The sequence below is a fragment of the Cupressus sempervirens genome, chromosome 3, assembly GCF_028749045.1.
Source record: "Cupressus sempervirens isolate cs-2001-9-10 chromosome 3, ASM2874904v1, whole genome shotgun sequence".
NCBI classification, from domain to species: domain Eukaryota; kingdom Viridiplantae; phylum Streptophyta; class Pinopsida; order Cupressales; family Cupressaceae; genus Cupressus; species Cupressus sempervirens.
This window is the reverse complement of record NC_143120.1, coordinates 922,605,798-922,627,320: the sequence shown is the minus strand read 5'-3', so window position 1 is coordinate 922,627,320 and position 21,523 is coordinate 922,605,798. Positions and strand designations below refer to the sequence as shown.

The window sequence follows — 21,523 nt, the reverse complement described above, 5'->3', positions numbered from 1 at the left end:
GATCATAACAGGAAGAGCAGATCTAGTACCTAAACCTAGCAATTGAAGATTGCACTCTATTAAGTCAAATGTTCTAATACTTTCTTATCATTGTATTAGATGTTGAAATCCTATATTGATAGGTTAGCTTAACAGCTAGGTAGGAAAACCTTTGGAGAAGGAGATTGAAAATCCTATGTATTAGGTGTGTTTAACAACCTATTGTAAATCCTTTAACAAGGTGGCACTTCATATAAACTTTTTGTAAATCCTCTAACCAGGTCACTATTGACACAGCGTAAAGTCTTTAATAGGGTAGGCCTTTAACAAGGTAGACCATCAGAAGTGGTTGAACATATTGTTGCAGTAATTTTTGTGGGTGTCATCCCCACCACAGTTTTACCTTCTTATTCCTAGAGGGTTTCTGGGTTACCAAATCTCTCGTGTTATGTGTTGATGCATGCTTTCATTTCATGTTTGCTTATGTGTTTACATGCATGTACATTACTTTCAATTATGTGTTAATGAGGGTTTAAAAGGATAAAAATTAGGTACTTCTGATTCACACCCCCCCCCCCCCCCCCCCCCCCCTTCTCAAAAGTACTTCCCATTTGAATATTCTAACAAAATGATCCTCTGGCATGCATTTGAAAATCAGGCCCCAATTGCAAGGTCAAAGCATTTTAAATCAAAAAATTTAAAAATCCTATAGTCAAAACTATAGAAACCTTTAAATTTGTTAAATTTTCATATCACATGCTACACGTTTAAAATTTATCAAAAATTCAATAAAAAATAAATTTTCTCAATTTTATATTTTTCTGCCCCTTCCATCCAGGTCAACCCTTAGTTGACCATTGTGTGCCATGTGGCAACCTCCTATTGGTCGGCTCCTGCCACAGTTACTTCCCATCTACAACATACCCTTTCACACACTGGGCCAACTATAAGGCTAGACCCCCCTTCTACTTCAGGCTCTGCAAAACCTAAGCGGGTGGACCTCAAATTCTTTTATATGGTACTAGTGTAAAACATACACTTGAATCTAACAAAGCAGATAAAACCCTTAATCTTGTAACACTAATGCAAAGATCTTAGACATGAAATGGATAATAACATGACCTAAGAACTTGATAAGCAAAGCGAGGGCAACATTTTTGAGTTCCTTCAACATTAAAGGGAAAAGATATTTGATTAATGATGTTGATTTTTAGCAAAACCATGATATGAACAACACAACATTATGATCTTATAATTGGTAAGTGCCTTATCTATTGGGCAATCCCACAAACCCCTAACACACATTCTTGAAATTCATTGACATATCCCATACATCAGGACTTCCTGATCTATCCAATCACCTTGTGAATTTGACATCTACATCTTTTTGAATCTCATACTCGACCTATCCCTTCATGAGATCTACAACCCTATGATGATGAGATAAGCATTTACATGACTCCTTGAATCACAAGCAAACAATATCAACATATACAATCTAAAACAAATTGCAACTAGATACCTTGTACATATATCACAAAAGATCACAAATATCATGAACAAGAGACAAAATTCAAATAGAAGATTAACTTCTTGTTGCACTTTTATTTATTTCCTTGAAACAAATACAGTAAGATACATGAAATTGAATCATAAAACTGCCTAACATATCATAACTATTTGTATTCGTATTACTTGATGTTCATTACAAGAGAAAATGTTGAAGAAAATGGTATCATAGTAGTGAAAAAATATCACAACTGCAACCTATGGTCTCACAATGAAAACTACCAACCCTTGAGAAAGAGAAAAGAAGAGACTAAATAGAAAAGAAGCAGTCTTGAATCAGATGAGATGCTACCAGTTGTCCACTTGGAAAACCTCCATCTACAAATACAAAACATCTCTCTATTCTCTCTCTGCAACTGAAAATCAGATCTTTTCTTTGTTATTGTTGAAAACCTCGAAAATTTATTCTGAATGATGGATTCTCTAACTGGAAAGAATGCCAAATCTGGTATCAAAATAGGCTAAAATACTCGTTAAATGACCTCTAGAGGCAAGATAAAGCTTTCAAAATCATTTTCACCAAATTTTGGCCTCAACAAACTTTCATATCTACCTTCCAACTGATTTTGATGCTCAATGATGAATTCAGCCCATTCTGCTGAGAATGCCCCGAAAAACACAAATCTTCCTATAGCCTATACCACTGAATACATGTGCAAATTCTGATCCCATATTCAAAAATTTCATCTTCTCCCAGTTCTGACGGTATACTATACTGTATATTTTCGATGAAAATTTTTCCTCTGGCATGCGTTTGAAAATCAAGCCCCAATTGCAAGGTCAAAGCATTTTAAATCAAAAATTTTAAAAATCATATAGTCAAAATCATAGAAACCTTTAAATTTGTTAAATTTTCATATCACAAGCTGCATGTTTAAAATTTGTCCAAAATTCAATAAAAAGTAAAGTTTCTCAATTTTATATTTTTTTGCCCCTTCCATCCGGCTCAACCCTTAATTGACCACTATGTGCCATGTGGCAACCTCCTATTGGTCGGCTCCTGCCACCTCATCTTTGCCTAGTCAACACATTCTGCCACATGTCATATTTTCATAGCGTCACACTTCTAACCCTTTACCATGCTTTGACTTCTAGTCGGCTCTTGCCACCTCATCTTTGCTTAATTAGTGCATTCTGCCACATGTCATCTTTTCACAGCATCACACTTCTAACCCTTAACCGTGTTTTGACTCCTACGAACAAGCGCTTAACCCCACTTTGGAGCTTTGAAATCCTTGCTGGCTAACCCCACTTTAGAGCTTTGAAACCCTTGCTGGCTAACCGTGGTTAACTCGGACGATGATGCAAAATATAAAATATTCCTTTTCGCGACCTTGGGAGCTCTAACTCTGCCTCTGCCTTAACCCTTGTGAATTGGCGAAACTTCCATTTTCGTGTGATCGTGTGGTGGTTGGACCCCACATGTCTTCTGCTGACGTCATCATCATTCACTCGCCTATGGTCTTCGTCAAAGTTTTGGTTTGTGGGCCCAGCTGGCCATCTACGGTGGGGCTCCTCCAGTTAAGCCTTGCGCTTATAAATCACTTGTCTTTTAAGACAATTCAATGTGTGTGCCTCTTATTTATGAAAACATGAAAAATCAACTCAGCGTGAATGTGCGATTAATGTGCTTATGCATTTGCTCTCTTTCGCAGTAGAACGGTGGTCCTTTCATTCTTCACTCAACTAGTTCGTCCAAGAAGAGTTCTTTTGAAAATTCCAGGGGTTACACTTCAAAACAAAATGAGATGCTCTCCACCTCGATTCCGAAAAGCAAAGTGACTAAATCATTATCCGCTGAAAATACAGTTTCAACCTTCAATTTGCAAATTGAAACTTTAGCGCAGGAGGTACATCAAACATTTCATGGTCTATTTAATCCTGGCCTTATCTACTTCCTTGGGGCCTTTTAGATGTTATTCTATTTCACAACAATGGTATCTTTTGTAGATATTTGAATCCATCGTCCCATATGTGATTCTCACTATTTTGTGTAAAGCATGCAAGCCATCATTTGAATGTAGAGAAAATCACAGCCATGCTATCATAGTCTTCTTTGTCATGGATTGCTTTGTTCCACACTCATCTCTTGTTTTCTTCACCTGCGTTGACTGCCCATCTTCATGTTGGTGCATCATTTTGACTCCTTTGTTTACACTTATGTAGGCTCCATACCCTCCCACGTCCTAAAAATTGGCGGGATTATTGATCCTCCACTCTCCAACCATCTTCCTCTTGACTGCAGGCAATCGGGCAGGAGCTTCCTCAAAACCGAGCCTTCATGCATGTCTTTATTGCGTACAAGGGCCTCTCCATCTGTTGCAAAATAGTTATAATATGGACTGACAACTGTGTCTTTCAAAGAGTGTGTATTTACGGCAATCACTGCAATCACATTTCAATGTGGCAGTTAGTCAACGACTCACAGCTTTGTTCTTTCAGTTTGCATTTGAATGGGATGTGCAAAGACGATCCCATTCTGCCTTGCCCATGCAGGGCCCTTCCATACCTCACCATTGTGTCCATTGGTTGGGACAACCACTACCCTTGTGGGTTTATTATGGGGTGGAGATGCTTCTCAATGAAAACTTCAACAACATGCACATTTCACCAGTTGACACTATAACAAAGGCAGACCTATCTTAACACTTCACCTTCTGAGGAACACGACTTCATTGAGTCCCATCTTTTGTCGCTAAAATCATATCCATCCTCGGGACAACGCCAAGTTCCGCACCCACAATTTCACTCTAAATTCTTCAATTTAAGAGCTTGCAGATGTTATCAAAATTTCCTCTTCTTTCATAAATTTTACTCCTTCATGCCATTAAAAGGTTGAACTTCAAAATTTATATGCATTTCAAAGTAATTATAATGATTATAACCTATTATAATACTTTGAAAACCTTCAAAACTTGGAATTATAATCATTCTGATGCAAATTAGTCGGGCCCTTAAAGCAGGTCTGACTAAAAAAAAATTTGTTCTCAAATGACTGAAATGTCAGACTAATCTGATAAACACTTGGTACCAATCGAGATTGAATTCAACCACTGAAATAGCAATTAAAACTCAATTTACCACTTTCTGCAAATTGTAACTTTTAGGCCAAGGGGTTATCCGACTAGTTTTAAAAACTAACCAAAACACCTGACCAGGCTCAGAAATCAAACAAACGTATTCTTTGTTCTACATACTCTTACCCTATCAAATCTCATCTTATGATGACATCTGGGTCAAAAGTTATTGACCGACAAGGTTGCTTTCTCGGAACTACTTGCAAGAAAACATGTCAGAAAACCATAAATCGCATTGGATTTTGGCTTTGAAAATAGGTCAAACTGACACTTGGGGAAACAAAAACTAGGGCATTTGTTCACTGTCATGAGGAGAGTATAAATCTGGGATTTGGGCTCATGATGAATAATAGGGCGCATTTGGTGAACAATCAAAGTGGGTTATTTGGATTTGCAGAAGTGGAAACAATGGCAGAAAAGAGATTTTCACAAACGGAATGGACTTGGGAAAGTGTGTAGAGAGATTCGTCAAGATTCGTAAACTGGTTGAAAGTTATGACATCCTAAACAGGGGTACTAATCAATGTGCACTTCTTGACACCAGTAAAACCTTTGAAATTGCATATGGAATCACATTCGAAAACTAATCAAACGAATTTTTCATAAGCTCAAATCTAAAATATAACAAGTCTTTGACCTCTAGAAAGCAATGCAAAAGAAAATTTCTCATTTTGGTCAACTTGGTCAAATTTATAACTGGTCAAACATGGCCTCCCATAATTCTAAACAATTTACATCAGCATGACAACAATAAACAACCGACTTTGAGGGATTCAAAACCTAGTCAAAATATATTGAAACGACTTGAAATCTGAAACATAGGTTCTTTGATATGGATACTAAACATTCCTAAAGTTGTGAGTCATGAAACATTACTAGGCGTAAGATATTCATATGCAAACTAGGTTTCCTGTCGCTATTGAACATTGCTCAAAACGAAACTTTAGAGTGACTCAGAATGACAATTTATCTTCATAGGACGAGTGGATATACTAAATGCAAGGTATTAGAAACATTAAACACCTCTTAAGCTTCAAATGGACAATAGGGTACAAATGCATTAAAGTGCGCTTATAGGGCTCAAAAGCTTGGAATGGTACTCAAATCAAGAGGGCTATTTTGAATCCCATCAAGAGCCAAGGAGCAGAGATTCAAGATGTTTGTGTGTTGGATCTAGAGCCTCGTGATTATGCTTCAATGTAGTAAAGAGTCATGTTGAACTGGGAATCGTCCATCCTAATTCAAATTCATTTTTGTGCAACTTTTGGGCTAGTCATAATAGGTTTTTGGAGCAAGTTGATGATGAAGTTAATTCAATGAGTGAAGAATTTATCGACATGTCAAAACCTAATAAAAACTCCATTGTCCTTGAATGTAATGTAGACTATCTATCAACCCCTATGAAAGCTAAAACATAGTGTCGTGTACATTAGTGACATGAAGAAAGTGAAAACATTAGTGTTCAATAAGACTGGTGGAGATGTGACAGAGAAGAATCATCGCTACAAAGTAAAGAAAATGTGGACAAGGATGTGACACATATTTGGGAAATGTGGAGGATTTGATTGAAGAGGGGGAGGATGAATTTTTTCCTTCTCAACTCTTGATGCAATTGTGGCATGTATAAATAGTTTGGGTAACCATGAACTTGTGACACTAGAGAGTGACGCAAGCATGTAGCTATAGTTGGCAAAGAGAAAGAAACTAGGAAAAAGGGATTTCTAGTTGAAGAGGATCTTGCATGTGTTGAAAACAATGAAAAATATCAATGCCCCCACATTATTGAGGTTGATGTCCTTGGCATAAGCAAGAATAAGGTAGAAAAAATTGGAATATCAAAGATAATGAGGACAATGACTTAGAAAGAAGAATGAAGAAAAGGGATGTGGGTTAGGAAGATAGGGAAGATAGAACCATATTTGGTTAGGTTGTAGAGAAGGGGGGCATAGGAGCAAATTACCATATTTTATATGTTCAAGGGTTCTATGGATGGAGTAGTATATTTTTATCTTGCAAAAAGTGGTGTTCCTAATTTTAGATTAATGGGAGAATGTTTGCCTATAAAAGTTGTAAGAGAATGTGTTTGGCTATTAGACTTTATCAAGTCTAACATAATTTGGAGAACATTAATCTATAGTCTCACTCAACAATCTTTGGCAATGTTACAATGTGGCATTAAGAGTGGAAACTCGAGGATCATTGTAGTTCCAATTGGACTTCAAGTGGGAGATTATTGGGAATATAAAGTCCAACAGTCATATGAGCTTTCACTTTCTCCTTTATCTTCATTGACAATTGCGAATGTTTCTATAAATGGATGTGTATGAACCATGTAGGGTATCATTTGGTGTACCGTCAATAAACATATTTCCCTACTTTGAATGTGGATGTAGCCCATTTCAATGAACCATTATAAATTAGATGAGTTATGTATTATCTTAATTTGTCTCTATTCTTTATGTTCTGTATTATTCATATGATTTAACCACTCATTTAAAACTCAACAAAAACCTTGTTTTAGGTTCAACTTTCCACATTTGTAAGGGGTCTAAGTTAGCTAATCTCCAATGTTCTTGTAATAGATAATTTTTTTATTATATATTAATTGGTTTGTGTTTTTTACTCTTTGAAAATGGAAAAGAGTTGAAATCCTTTCATCTGAGTTCCAAATTGAATATCTTTCCATCTCACTTTTACAAAACCACTTGTTAAAAGAACATAATATTTTTCAACTTTATCACCCAACTTTAATTTCAAAACTTATCTTTGTTAATCTTATTCTAGTCTCCTTATCTTGACCTTATTAGTTATTATGATTTCTTTTGTATGCAATTGACCTTATTATGATCTCTAATTCTACTTGTGGCTTACAAAAACACTTATTTTCCCTAGAACATTTTTGTAGAATGGTAGATATACAAGTCAATATTAGCAAAACAAAAGTGATCATTTTCTTTAATAAATGAAAACATAACCAGCATAAAGTTTACTTTGTAGGCAACATTCTTGAAAAGTGTCAGATTACAAATATCTTGAAATTAATTTCAATAAATATTTAAGTTGGAAAGCCCACAGAAAGAAGCAAATTTTGGGATGTAGGAAATTGTTTTATTCTTTCCAAAATATATCTAGATAGAGAGAGCTATGGGATTGGAAAACTACCCAAACTCTCTTTGGAGGTTTAGTGTTGTCAGTTGTTCTCTATGGTTGTGAATTATGGGCAGTAGCACTTTTGATTGACAGTTGAATGAAATGGAAAAAAACATGCTTGATTATAAACAAGATTGAAATTATAAATTTAGTTTCTTATGCTATCATATCGAGTAAGGTGGGTGTTGCTCCTATTCAAGTAATTGCTATGGTGTGATATAAGGTATTTAAAAAGAATTGAGCAAATGAATGAAGGCAAATAGCCTAAGGTTGTCTTCTGTGAGACATTGTGCCAAAGAAAAAAGACTTTGAAGTGTCAAAATAAAAAATGGTTTAATAATTGGGGCATTTACTTGAACTCATGCATTGCTCAATTAAGGACCAGCTCTCATCAAATTCATTCTAAAAGCAAGCATTGGAAAAGGCCAAAAGAAGCTGGGAAAAAGTGTGCACTTACTTCAATTCCAAAAAAGCTCCAAAAAAGCTGAAACATAAAAGCATCCCATCTTAGAGTGAGACACCATGGGCAATTTTACAACTATCCCGACAGAGAATTCCAATTTTGATCTTTCCAAAGAGGGGACTGCTGAGTAGCTAGGGTCGCTCATCATCAAGTTGCACAAGGAAAGAGCTGAAATGCAAAAATTAATGTATATGAAGCAGTCTGTCCCATTGGCTATCTTTAGCCTTGCAGACGTTAAAACCATTTTCTTTAATTCTTTTTCATCCTTTTTGTCAAATTTGGCTTGGATAGTTTCTTATATGGCTTACTTTGAAAATTAGCAACATAGGTTAATCTCTACCTTTCACCTCTACCCTAAAATATTTTGATATATATTTTGAACAGTTTCAAGTATATTGGCACTAGATATTATTTTAATATAGTTCTAGTTGAATTGAATCCTTGTCGTAGTGTTAGCTTGTTATGTGTGCCTGAAAATTAAAATTAAATGTGTTTTATTTATGTACTGAGATAAAAACTGAAAATTTGAACATTTATTTTTTATATTTTTCGTATTGAAGATTTGAAATCAGCACCATGTAGGTGCCTATAACATGTACATTGGCATTAAACTTGATGATCTTTCTCACCAGAAAAGCCGTGTGCATCTTAACACAGCCCACTCTGAAAACATGGTCTTTGTAGTGTTGGTCAAAAATCAAACCTTTGGCAAACATGTTTCCTTTCAAGATAATGTTTACTTTCACTTGGGGTGTCTTAAAATACATCAAGTACAAATAAGCTAAGTCGACCTAGTGCCATAATAAAATTTGAATTTGTAAACTACAGGACCAAGGTTGCAAGGATGGCCCTAAACTGGATCCAGAAAACACTAATCTAAGAATTGAGACTAATCTAACAAGTACATGGCACCTCTGAAACTGTGAGTTGGGTTAGTGACTATCAAATCCGACAAGATGTGATAGGACTGTGTACTTTATACGTCCACAGAACATGGCATGAAATGAATGGGAAAACTGTGAAGCTATGCATTTGCCACCTCTACAACATGATATTGTTTTCCTCAACAAAGTTGATCAATATACATGAAATCAAGTAGTCCGGAAGAATAACAATCCCATACATTATCTATTGAGCAAGTTCCTAAAGCTTGTGTGCTATCAAGTCTAACTACCGCTGAATCAAATCCATGAACCACAACTTATTTCTCAGCAGCACAGACATGGTGAACCCAGGTAGAAAAATATCACAAGACAGTTTTGAAAATAAAGACTCTCTTAAACAATTCCCAATTGCCTCAAGATAAAACAAATGAAATTGTACCCTTATAAAAATTGGCAGTAATATGCACTAAAAGAAAGGACAATATCTCTTTAAAAATGCATGTGAAATGCCCCCAAATTAAACAAATGGCACTGCCCCATTGCTGAAAATTGGAAGTAATATGCACTAAAAGAAAGGACGGCATCTCATCTAAAAAATGCATGCAAAATTTAAGAGTATACATCTCCATTCTATCAGGAATACCAGATTCATGTTCAATTCAATCGACAAGAATTGGTGTCACATCCTTAATGTCAAATAGAAAACAAGAGAGTTGTCTCACCCCTAAAATTCTCTACCCACCTACCTACTTGTGTCGATTTCAAGTCCAGGGACCCATTAGTTGAAGAATGATAGAGATTTTCCTAGGAGTATGACATGGAAACAGTGTTGATCATATAAACATCCTTGGGTAGCAAGAGTTGTTGATCCATATGATTGAACACAAATTTGCTTTCGAATTTTTGTATCAGCTAGAGAAAAATAGGGAATACTGACTAATAGTCATTTCTTGTCGATGTTTATCAAGAGACCTACCAGAATATTCCCAATAAATTTAAATAGAAAGACACCTACCTGGCGAATTGACAATTGCAGGATTGTCCATCTTATGCCGATACCAGTAGCCAGATAAACTTTAAAACCAAGGAAGGCAGAATAGAATCATGTCTATGATCAATACTGGGTCGAAGCGTAGGCCATCAGAATGATTACAGCACAATATCATGAAAGATAAGATATTATGGAACTTCCTGCAATGCACCCAAGATGAGACATTGCACCTGGGTGATTCTAAATTTATTCATAAACATGTGTTGAGTTTTGTATTTAGTTTGTTCACATTGTTGTCTATTTGCAGTCCCCTAAAATGCTGTGTGGCCCAATATCCCATCAGGCATCAAAACACAATTGATATATTTACAAGGTGCGCAAATGGAGAGGGGGTAGGTAGGGCATGGGGTGGGAAATCTTATGCTATGAGTAGCACAACAATTGGGCAATTGCAAAGAGACCACTACCAAACTGACGACTCAAAGATTAAAGTAAATGGAAAAATTGATGTGCTTGCGGGAAAACAATCATGCATTAAGGCCTAAAATACAACAAATCATTGGGCTAAAAGCTTTGCAAGTTCATCTAAGCCCAATCCTCCATGAGGCAAATCATAAGAGGAAAGAGGCCTTTCCTCCCTTACATCATTATGATGCCTTTCAACAGCTGTCAGACTCTCAGATTCATTCCTTTTTACTGAAGGATTTTTTCTCCAAGACTTTTTACTCACTTTTTTACGTGAAAAATTGCGCTTGAAGAAGGGCCCAGCAGGAGCAGTCTTTGCAAAAGCAACAGCCTTTTGGTGAACTATGTCGGGATCCACATCTGATTCATCTAACAACAGAACTCTACCTGAATCAAGTGCCTGCTCCCACAAGACTTCAATGTGCAAACTAGCTCCTTGACCCGTTTCTGAATTACTATTGACTATCACTCCTCTATCATTAACGTCATTAAATGAGTCATCAGTTTCTTGCACATTAGCTTTCTCTGCATAGTCTGGTTGCAAAAAATGTTTAGATTCGTCATCAGTGGATTCTGTGAGCTCTTCACCAGCCATACTTATTTCAGCTGCCAGAAAATATGAGTCAGTCAACCTTTTTGAGTCGGAAATTAAATTTGTATGATTAAAAAAAAGGCTATCAACAGTCTTGGATAAGGTATTCCAACAATCTTTTATTTGTTTTGAAACTAAAACACCTGCATTCTCACCTCCATGGAAGAATGGCACATCTGAAGCTTGGGAACTCTGTGCAGAATCTTCACTTAAGCATTGTTTGTTTGTATTTGTGGTTGATAGAGAAAGACTTGAATCAAATTCTCCATTAGAAGATACCTTAATTTCACTTGATTCAACAGACTCTTCAAGTTCCAAAACAGAAGAAGATGAAGTTCTAAAATCATGTACAGAATCCTCCCCAAAACAGACTGTATCCCTGTTTGTGACTGACCCAGAAACATCCACAGAAACTACTCTATCAGAAGTTTCATTTGATTTGTTCAAGTCTAAAAGTTCCTCCTCTAAAGATAAAGTATCCAACTTGTCCTCGAAGGAATCAAATTCAACACCATTTTGAAATGACAAAGAATTGTTTTTTACTGTATTTTCTTCACCTTTACTGTCATCTACACTTTTTACCAAAACTTGCAGACTACTTGACGTTTCAAGATCTGCTGTTATTTCATCTTTATCCCCTAAAGACTCATCTGTAACATTTTCAAATGGCAGAGAATTCCTCTCAAGCGCATTTTCCTTGGTTAATGAATCACTATAGTTAGGTATCGGATTTTCATAACCGGACTTCTCATCTAATGAAAAAGTAGTCATAACAGTGTATCCCGTTGCATCTTTGACTGAATCAGCAACTGAGCATTCCTTGTCTGAATGCGATTCGGGAGCTCCACAACCTGGCTCATTGGCTTTCCAGTCTTTTCCTCTCCACATTAATATGTGTTCATATTCAAAGGAAAGTAAAACACATGGAACTAGATCCTGCAATCCATTGTAAACATTTACAGGAATCTCAATATTACATGTAATTTATGCATGCCTAACTAGGAAAAAAAGGCATCATTGTGTGATACTGATAACTAATGCATGCATCCTTTGTCATTTAGCATGGAGAAGTCAAGAAAACAAATGCGATTTAGACAAACCTTCAGTTTAGCACCTATCTTTTTGTAATCACTAGATTTCAAGCCTTGACAGTCCACACGAACCAGATCACTCACTCCAAAGGCATCTCTAACATCTTTTACAAGATTCAAATATACACCATTTTTTCCTGAATAAACAAGAATAAAAATGTCAGAATTATAGGTTAATAATTTCACTAAGACTCCATGTTAATATGAATCTTATGAGTAGTAGTAATTTTTTAATTAAACATTTTAAATTTACAGCTTTCATCATATTGGAACTTTGAAAAGTTATCTGATTTGCATCCACTTTAAGCTCGTCTTGATCTATTATCCTTTTCTTCAAATAATTATATGTAGAAATCAAGACTACATTGCCAATACATGTAGAAAAGTAGTCCAGGTGCTACCTAGCTTGCATATTGGAGGTAGTGATCGTCCTTTTTTTCGTAATTCATTTGCTTCATCTATGGTCAGACCTTCAGGAGCCCGTTCAACCAACCTCGGGTAGACTGCAGCTGCAGGTTTCCAAAGCATCATGGGAAACACAGGTCGCATTTTATAATTGTAATTTCGACCTCGAAAAAGATATACGGCTCCCCCAGACCTATGAATGACTTTTCCCCCAGTTTTGTCCTGTCATTTTGTGTGAGACAAGCCTGTCAAAAATTATAAATAATTCATTTTTTAAGAGCGCACAGAAGCTGTTTAACATTCAATTTCATTATTTTGGTACAAATATCAATGCCTCAGCTGAGCTTTCTAAAAAATAACCGTACCAAGGACCTTGTCTTACAGGAAAGTATCAGGATTTGAAAACATCAAGCATTTCAGCACTGCCTCTTCTCATTACACCAAACAATGACCTTATTTTAGTTGATATGTTATGCTTCATAAATACGAAAACATATCATTGCAAAATATTCTTTACTTTTCTTCATTCACAGGCTCTCATATCAAAAAATAAAGATGACAAAATATAATCCAAAAAAACTTTTTGCCTACCAATGAATAGCATATTTGTGTAAGTCACTAATGAGAATATAGCTCTATTAATACTCTTTCTATACCGTATCTAAGATTAAAATTATTATGTATCATGGGATGAGTCAAATGAGTTCATGACATATCCAATGTCTAGAATATAATATTATTAAATATGTGCAGGTTTGACTTTTCAGAGATTTGTCACTAAGAGTTTCTAAATAGATGAATCATTTTTTTGAGTAAAGGCAAACTTGAAATACCAAGCCCCCTATCTAGTACAAGAAGAACAACGAAGAGAAGAAACCAGATGAATGTCAGACCATCCATCAACACAGCTCTGTCCCGTTTAATTTATTCTTGTTTGCTAAAATGGCTGAAAGAAGACAAGAGAGGTAGGCATATGCGGTTCGACAACAAAGCTTTCTATATATATATATATAGTTGACAACTCTAGAACCCTCCAATACATTATTTGATTCCCACGCATGCTTATCTCTCTAGGTTATGATAGCAATTATTTTACCAAGAGTTAGCTCTAGTCTCTGCTATGAAACTGGGCACACCAGCTAGGACTGGTCCCATACAGACCTACTGAATAGTAATACCAGTACCAGTCCGGTCCATCCAACCCAAGACCCACAGGTAAATGACTTCTTTTCATCTTTTAAAAAACAACTAAAAACTAACATTTATAGAACATTTACAAAACAACTAAAAATATTACAGAGTGAGTGTACACAAGTCCTAAGAAACAACTGACCATTTTTCCAATGCAAAGAGCAACACACTAGTGTATGAATGCTTGAATTCTGACTTAACTTTTCCTTTGTTCTGACATAATCCCTTGGTAAAATCCTTTCTAATATTGGAACTCGCACCTGAGTTCTGATTTAGACTCGCCTCTGTGCTGGGAAAAAAATTTCACTAATTTCTGATTTTTTCCCCTGAATTGGATTGAGATTGCAGCAGTTCAGGAAAATTTTGCCCTTCTCTCTTTCTGGAATTTTCTCTCCTCTGCTGTAATTTCACAAGTAATCCGTGTTTGAAAGATGCCTTCCATGTTTCATATATAGTGCTCTATCTTGAATTTCAAATCCTTGCTCATGGCTTACCTCCTCAGGTGTCATATTTTTGTTTCAAACATGCAAACAATTTCTCCTCACAACTATTCATGCTCTCCTTGAGCCCAATTTTTCAAACTTGAAATTTCCAATCTCAATTAAGATTTTTTCCATTTTCCAAACTTGAAATTTCCAATCTCACTTTTTCAATCCCAATTTCCAATCTCAATTTTTCAAACTTGAAATTTCCAATCTCACCCCTGTGAGCATCACCTAGATCCAATGAGTGCTAAGTGTTCCATTTATTCTCATGAGAAATGGATTCATGTTGAATCACTACTCATGAAACATGGGTCAATGAGTTTGACTCAAAATCACACAGTTAAATCCTGATAGCAATATCATAATTTTTTCCATTTTCACTTCTGAATAATTTCACACACAGCTTATTTTTAACCTTAGAATTTTCCTTGAATTATAGTTATGGGAACCTTATGTAAGTGAAAAACACGAAAATTAAGATACGAAAATGAAAGTCCAAGACATATCAAAAGTGAGCAATCATTGATCGTAGTAATCCAAAACTAACTTATACCAATGCAAACAAAAGAGCAAATTGGCATAGTTGCAATTGTCAAAATTCATATTCAGTCCCACCTTATCAAACTTCCACAAAATTTGGGCATAAGACTTTAACCATCTTACAACAAACATCTGACAATCAGAACTGTAGTTTTTATTCAAATGTTAGCTTGCAAAAAGAAAACAAACTGTACAAGCCTTAGCATCACATAACAAATACCAACCTCAAGCTGATTACAAACATTATCCATATCAACTGTCGCGACTCCTTTGCACTTTATCTTACAAACACGCCGGCGTTTCCAATGGGCATGGATATTTTCCAGCATGTTGTGTGTCAAACCATCCCTCCCTGAATGAAACATTTAACAGAAGATCAATGTTCCTCTCCAGTAACAATAAGCTTACTTTCAATTATAAAAACCACAGATGGTACTAAAAATGGAATGTGTACATAATGTTATTTTCCCTAAATGACAAAATTTAACAGACGATCAATTCCCCTTTCCAGTAACAATGAGCTTACTTTTAAACTAGATGGTCTTAAAAAATCCAATGTGTACATAATGTTATTTTGAGGCACATGTCCACTACAAAATTCAATATATTTACTGAACATAAGCTTGAAATTCATAGAGCACATCAAATGTCACATGCCAAGACAGTCGTTATCCTAGATTTCAGATTAGGCCATATCTAAATTTAATCTACAAACAAGCTAATAAGATAACAAGGAGCATATTATAACACGCTAAGAGCCAAAAGTTTTAAGCAAAACTCACACAACCGTGTAGAGACTAGATTTTAGATTAGGTTGTATCCAATCTTATAATAAGCTAATAAGTTAACAAAGCAACACATAATTGAATGAAAGAATACTTATAAAAAGGTAATGAAATGCAAGTATAAGTTGAATTGCATCATTTTGATTGACATCAATAATCAGTATATGCTAAAAGGCTACAAACAATAATGAATCAGGTGTTTCTATTATTTCATTAACAGAGCATACAAATCAAAAGAGCAAATTAAAAACTAATACAAAATTTAAATAAATTATCTATTTATTTTAGCTTGCATAGACAGATATATAGACTAGATGTATAAATTAGGTCACTGAAATTAATTGACAAAAAAGGTAATAAAGCAATATGTTATAATAGAAAAATGCTGTTTCGCCACTCTGATTTACAGCAACATATGCAACTCTAAAGGCCCTACATAAGAGACCTGATAAATGAAATGTTGTCGTCATTTATAACCATTCAAGCCCTAGGAAGTGATAAGGTTTTTGAGAATAAAATTGTGTTTTTATTAGCGTGATAAGACAAAGTCCCTTAATTTTAAGAGGAGATGATGGCCTCAGGACATGGCTAAAAGAAATGAACCGTAAGGAGGCAAAGCATCTGAGTCTGCTAGGGCACTTCATTTCTAGCATTGGTTGTGAAAATTTGACTATGTAACAAGCAAAAGATAACAGTGTACAGACTTTTTATTTGATCAATTGATGGATAGAAATGGACATGGAAACTCTCAGGCATTAACAAGAGAATCAGCTAGCCAAGGTAAAGGGTTGTGGGATTAACATCAGTTTTCAGCACCTCTCCATGATCATTTAAGGAGGATGTTGTGAAATAATGAGCAGTTGCTGCAAAATAATTCAAGGTTTTCAAAAATAAGCTGTCAAAAACCAATGTAGATGCACAATATATGACAGAAGTGTCATATTACATGAATATAGATGTGTGATAACAAATGAAATTCTTGACATAGTTCAGTTGTATGTTTTAACACCTCAAATTTTCCAATGGAAAGAATCATAAATATCTATGTCATGTTTTCCATGTGCAGACAATTGTACCATTTTGAACCTATTCTGAAAAACTGCAGTGCTCCTTTGGCTTATGCAAATATTTATGTCCTGCATTGATATAATGTACATAACTGTAATTTCTGTCATTAGTCATGCCAAAAGGCAGACATTGTGCAGAGGCACAACCTCTCCCTCACATGTGAAGATATAAAGGAGAAAGATTAAATAGAATGTGGGGAGAAAAAGGAGTGGAGGAGAACTAGAGTGCTGTTAGGTAATTACTCTTGTTAGTATTTGTCAAGGGATGGATAGTTGGGAGATGATTACCGACTGTTGGCACTCACACCCCCTTGACACCTCTATACATGTCCATGTACTTATCTCTGAGAGAGGTTGTTGTCATGATGGTATTGTCATTCGAAGATACATTGTAAGCATTTATGAGATTAATGAACATGCATCTGTGACTTCTATTATATTGCACATGTTTACTGTCTTGTTTTGTATGCACTTTATTCTGTTCTAAGTGTAGAGCCTACAGGGAAAACATTTGGTGTCATTGCGTAGACGAATTTGGGAATGATGGTAGGGTTTACATCGCAAAAAATAATATAATGGGCCAACCCGTGAGCAATGAAGGGACAAGTAACAATAACAAAAACAAAGAATTGTTTCAAGGAGAAAGAGCAGTGATGGTGGACTTTGCAAGCATATTACAAGCATCCATTGAAACTTACACTCGAAGGAAAGCGGAACAGGAGGAAGTTCCAGCACGTGCAGTGTGGAATTCACTAGGGGTGAGTCCAACGGTGGATCAACTAATGTGCCACTTACCAAGACTATTGGCACAACACTTTATCACCCTTTGTAACTCGCAAGAAGAGGACATTAGAGAAAATCACCATCAACAAATCCTACAGCAGTATGAGGAAAACACCCAAATAGAACAGGTGCAGCTCGACGAGAGCCGAAGGAGTCAATGCATCCTCAACCCATTTGAAAGTAATAATTAATGTCAAAACTTTGAATAAAGATCTAAAGTATCCCAAGGGAGCAAGGAGACGAGTGTGAGGTCATTCAAATAGCCTTGACGTTAGAGGAACAAGCATAAAGGAGACATTGGCTACAAAGACTTGCTGAAGGACTGTCAAGACTACATTGTGCTTACTTGAAGATTAAATGAAAGGAGATGAATTATGCAATTTTTTTAGAGTTAAGCATCTTTTACTTTATCTTTTCAAAGATTTGATTGGCTAAACCCCTCATCCTTTTCTAGCTCAGAGAAGACATACATATGCTTTATGTCGACTTAGGGTTTTTGATCTTATGCTCTATTGAAATCTTGACCTTTTGTAAACCCATATGAGTAGACAACTCAACCCTCCAATCTTACGCACAGCAATTCATCGAAACATTAGTGGTCTCATTTGTCTTGTTTGCTTTTAAGCTGCGAACTTATGCTAGCTGCTTATAATATTTTGGCATAGGATTGGAGACTCCCTTTATGCACCTTACAATCTCACGATCAGCAGTACCTGTAGCCTTCCTTTCATATCTTACAGCCTTACACTTCAGAGTCTACCGTAAGATTGGAAGTCCTAACTGTTTATCTCTCTTCTAACCACGATCATACGCTGACAATTAGTTAATAGCTTGTCGTAACTCCGAAACTTCAATCTTATCTTTTGACTTAACCTCTTGATCGTATGCCTAGCACTTATTGTAGCATTGGCAATCTCTTCACTTCATTCCACAATCTTACACTTCACCTTCAATCATAACTCCGAAGGCTTCCATATTTCATCTTGCGATCCTACAATCTCCCTTTGATCATATATCCGAAGAACTTAAAAGTCACATGCCCAATTTCTTTATGCCTGCACGCCAAAACCTTACATCGTAAGATTGTATACATTTTTATAACTTGAACATTATGGCTTACGATCTTACACCTTCACCTTTAGCATATTATCGAAACATATTAATTGCCCTTAATGATATAGCTTATGCCTCTATGCTCTACCTTTAGACCATAAGATCGGAAGTACTCATGAACCTTTAGAAAATAGACCTATGGTGATACGCTTCCAACATAAGCGGTAAGGTCAGGAAGCTTGAGAAATAACTCTTACGCTTTTACGCTTGATCTTTAGGACGTAACTTCAGGAGACTTTGGAATTCAACCTACAACTCCACGATTAACCCTAGACCGTAAGATTGGAAATATGTTGGAAATACTTTGAATTAAGCTTACGATTTCCCGCTTATCAAAAGGATCTAGGGTAATATAAAGGTCAACCATAGGACAAATTTTTCTTAGCAAAGCATAACATACACGATTTGAATACATTCATGACCTTAGGGCTTAAATAAAATTTGGAAAAAACACAAGGCACGGATTTAACAACTTAGGGTTTTCTTTTTTTAAACAAGACAATAACATACATGAAAACCCTAATTGCATAATACCATTTACTTAATTTCAAAAAAAATTGCATAGTGAAAATATAGGCTACCAGTGGCTCTGTCTGGGGATAATGGATAGCTTGCATCCATGTAAGAATTTAACATTTCCAGGAGAGCAAGCCACATACTTGATGAACTGACAACTTTTTAGTGAGCAACGCCCAACAAAAGAGGGAAAACACAACAAACATACAAGGATTTACAAGGTTCACAAATATATACAAAGATCTAAACTATTGGTCATGGAAAAACAAATACCTTCAACAAAAGTACTTCTTCAAGAATTGTCCATGAACTGGCAATTCCAAAATATCTCCTGACAATTCTTTGATGAAATAAGAATCCTCTCCCCGTTTCTCATGAACCAGATATGGGCCTAGCCAAATAGGGTCAAACTTCCCATGTTTACACTTGTCTTCCATTCTGGCATTCCATAGTAATACTATATCTTCTTACTCAAATTTTCTTGCAAGTCATTCCACTTAAGTTGTTTTGGGGCAATCTCACTTATAACTAAGTCAAAAGGTACACAACTATTGCCTTCTTGATAGTAACCCTATCAGCCCACAATGCCAAGGGAAACTTTGAATCCCAACCCCTCTTGTTTTCACTCAATATCCTCTTCATGATCTTTAATAGGCTTTTATTGCTAGATTCTACCTATCCATTCCCTTGGGGATGATATGGAGACGATGTAGCTCTAGTATACCATATTTCTCACAAAAAGCTTTGTATTCCTCGGATCTAAGACACATAGCATTGTCTGTAACAATCTTATCGGGATATCCAAACATTATAAAAATGTTATTTAGAATAAAATCCATTACCACCTTACTTGTTGTCCCCTTAGTGGGAATTGTTTCAACCCATTTTGTAAAATAATCAGTTGCTACTACGATCCATGGATGTCCTCCACTTGATTTATTTGCAATTTCTCCTATGAAGTCATTCCCCATTGCTGGAATGGTAATTGCACCTCTATTGGTCTTAGTGGCAAGTTACCACAAAATCTCAACTTACCAGTGAATCTCTTATAGGCATCACACTTCCTTACAAGTTCTTGTCCATCCTTAAACAATGTAGGCCACCAAAATCTAGCTCTGATTACCTTATGAGCTATTGTTTTAGCCATAAAATGGCCTCCACACACTCCACTTTGCATTTCATCCAAGATATTTTTATGAATGTTGCTCATCAACACATTTCAACAATACACCTTCTATATTTCTCCACCATAACTCCCCTCTAACAATCACATGTTTTATGGCTTGTAACTCCAATGCCCTCTTCTGGTTATCACTCATTTCTGGTGAATTTTCATGTATTGCAAGTAATAGATTACATCTTTGTACCATTCACAAGCAACCATATCACACCGAGTAACTTCTGCAATCACCATCAAGCTGGTTCATCTGATTTGCTTCCAAATTGGTCTATGCCATCAATTTTGCAAGTCCCTATCCCCTTAGCAACTTAGTAATTTGGATGTCTAAATTGAACTCTTGGATCCTATTGATCCACCTACATCTTCTTCCTGAAACTTCTTGTTGAAAGAATATATCTTTCACTGCAGCACTAGGAACAAAAGCAATCACAGTAGCTCCCACAAGATAACACCTAAATGCTTTCACAGCTTTGACTAATGCATAGGCCTATTTCTCATTAATTTCATATTTTAACTCTACAGCCTGAAGAGACTTGTTAAAGAATGCAACTGGTTATTCAAATCCCTCTTCATTTTTTTGTAAAACAATATGAAATGAAGCAAAAGAAAATATATGCATTGGCTTCAAATAAGCAGGAGCTTTTAAAATAGGGGCATCTTTAATAGCTTGTCTTATTTTCTAGAAAGCATTAGTTGGCTCACCATCCCACTTAACCTCAACCCCCTTCTTAAGCATTTTAGAAATGGGTCTAGTTACTTTTGCAAAGGTTTTAACAAACCTTCTAAGAAAATATATTTGTCCAAAGAAAGATTGAATGCCTTCTATGCTTTTAGGCTTTTGGATCTTGTCAATAGCTTGCACCCTCTCAGGGTCTATTCTTACTCCTTTTCTAACCAAATGTCCTAAAATTTTACCTTCAGTAACTCCAAAAGCACACTTTCTTGGGTTTAATGAAATGCCATATTTCAAGGCTCTAGTAAATACCTTTTCCAGATGCATGCAACGATCTTCTTTCTACTTCAAATATGTTGTCAAATCATCCCAATATACTACTAAAAGCTTATCTATGATGTCCGCAAAGGCCACATCCATAGCTCTTTGAAAAGTAGCACCAGCATTGTGTTGAGAGATTGTTGAAAGCATGAATGCTGATCATATTCCTATGGGGAAGTATTGTAGATATGTTACTACGATGA

At 35.8% G+C, this 21,523-nt stretch overlaps 1 protein-coding gene across 1 annotated transcript in view; it reads right to left on the bottom strand.

Annotated features, from left to right (window-relative positions):
- Nucleotides 1-10,301: 10,301 nt before the first annotated feature.
- The window catches only part of LOC149569763 (uncharacterized), a 58,199-nt gene continuing 46,977 nt past the window's right edge, over nt 10,302-21,523 (bottom strand). Inside the window, exons 2-6 of the mRNA XM_089822483.1 lie at nt 15,107-15,234; nt 12,663-12,888; nt 12,271-12,398; nt 11,326-12,106; nt 10,302-11,184 (exon numbers count right to left, since the gene is read on the bottom strand). Coding sequence (XP_089678609.1) covers nt 10,670-11,184; nt 11,326-12,106; nt 12,271-12,398; nt 12,663-12,888; nt 15,107-15,234 — 1,778 coding nt within the window. The 3' untranslated portion in view covers nt 10,302-10,669. The remainder of the gene's footprint in view (nt 11,185-11,325; nt 12,107-12,270; nt 12,399-12,662; nt 12,889-15,106; nt 15,235-21,523) is intronic.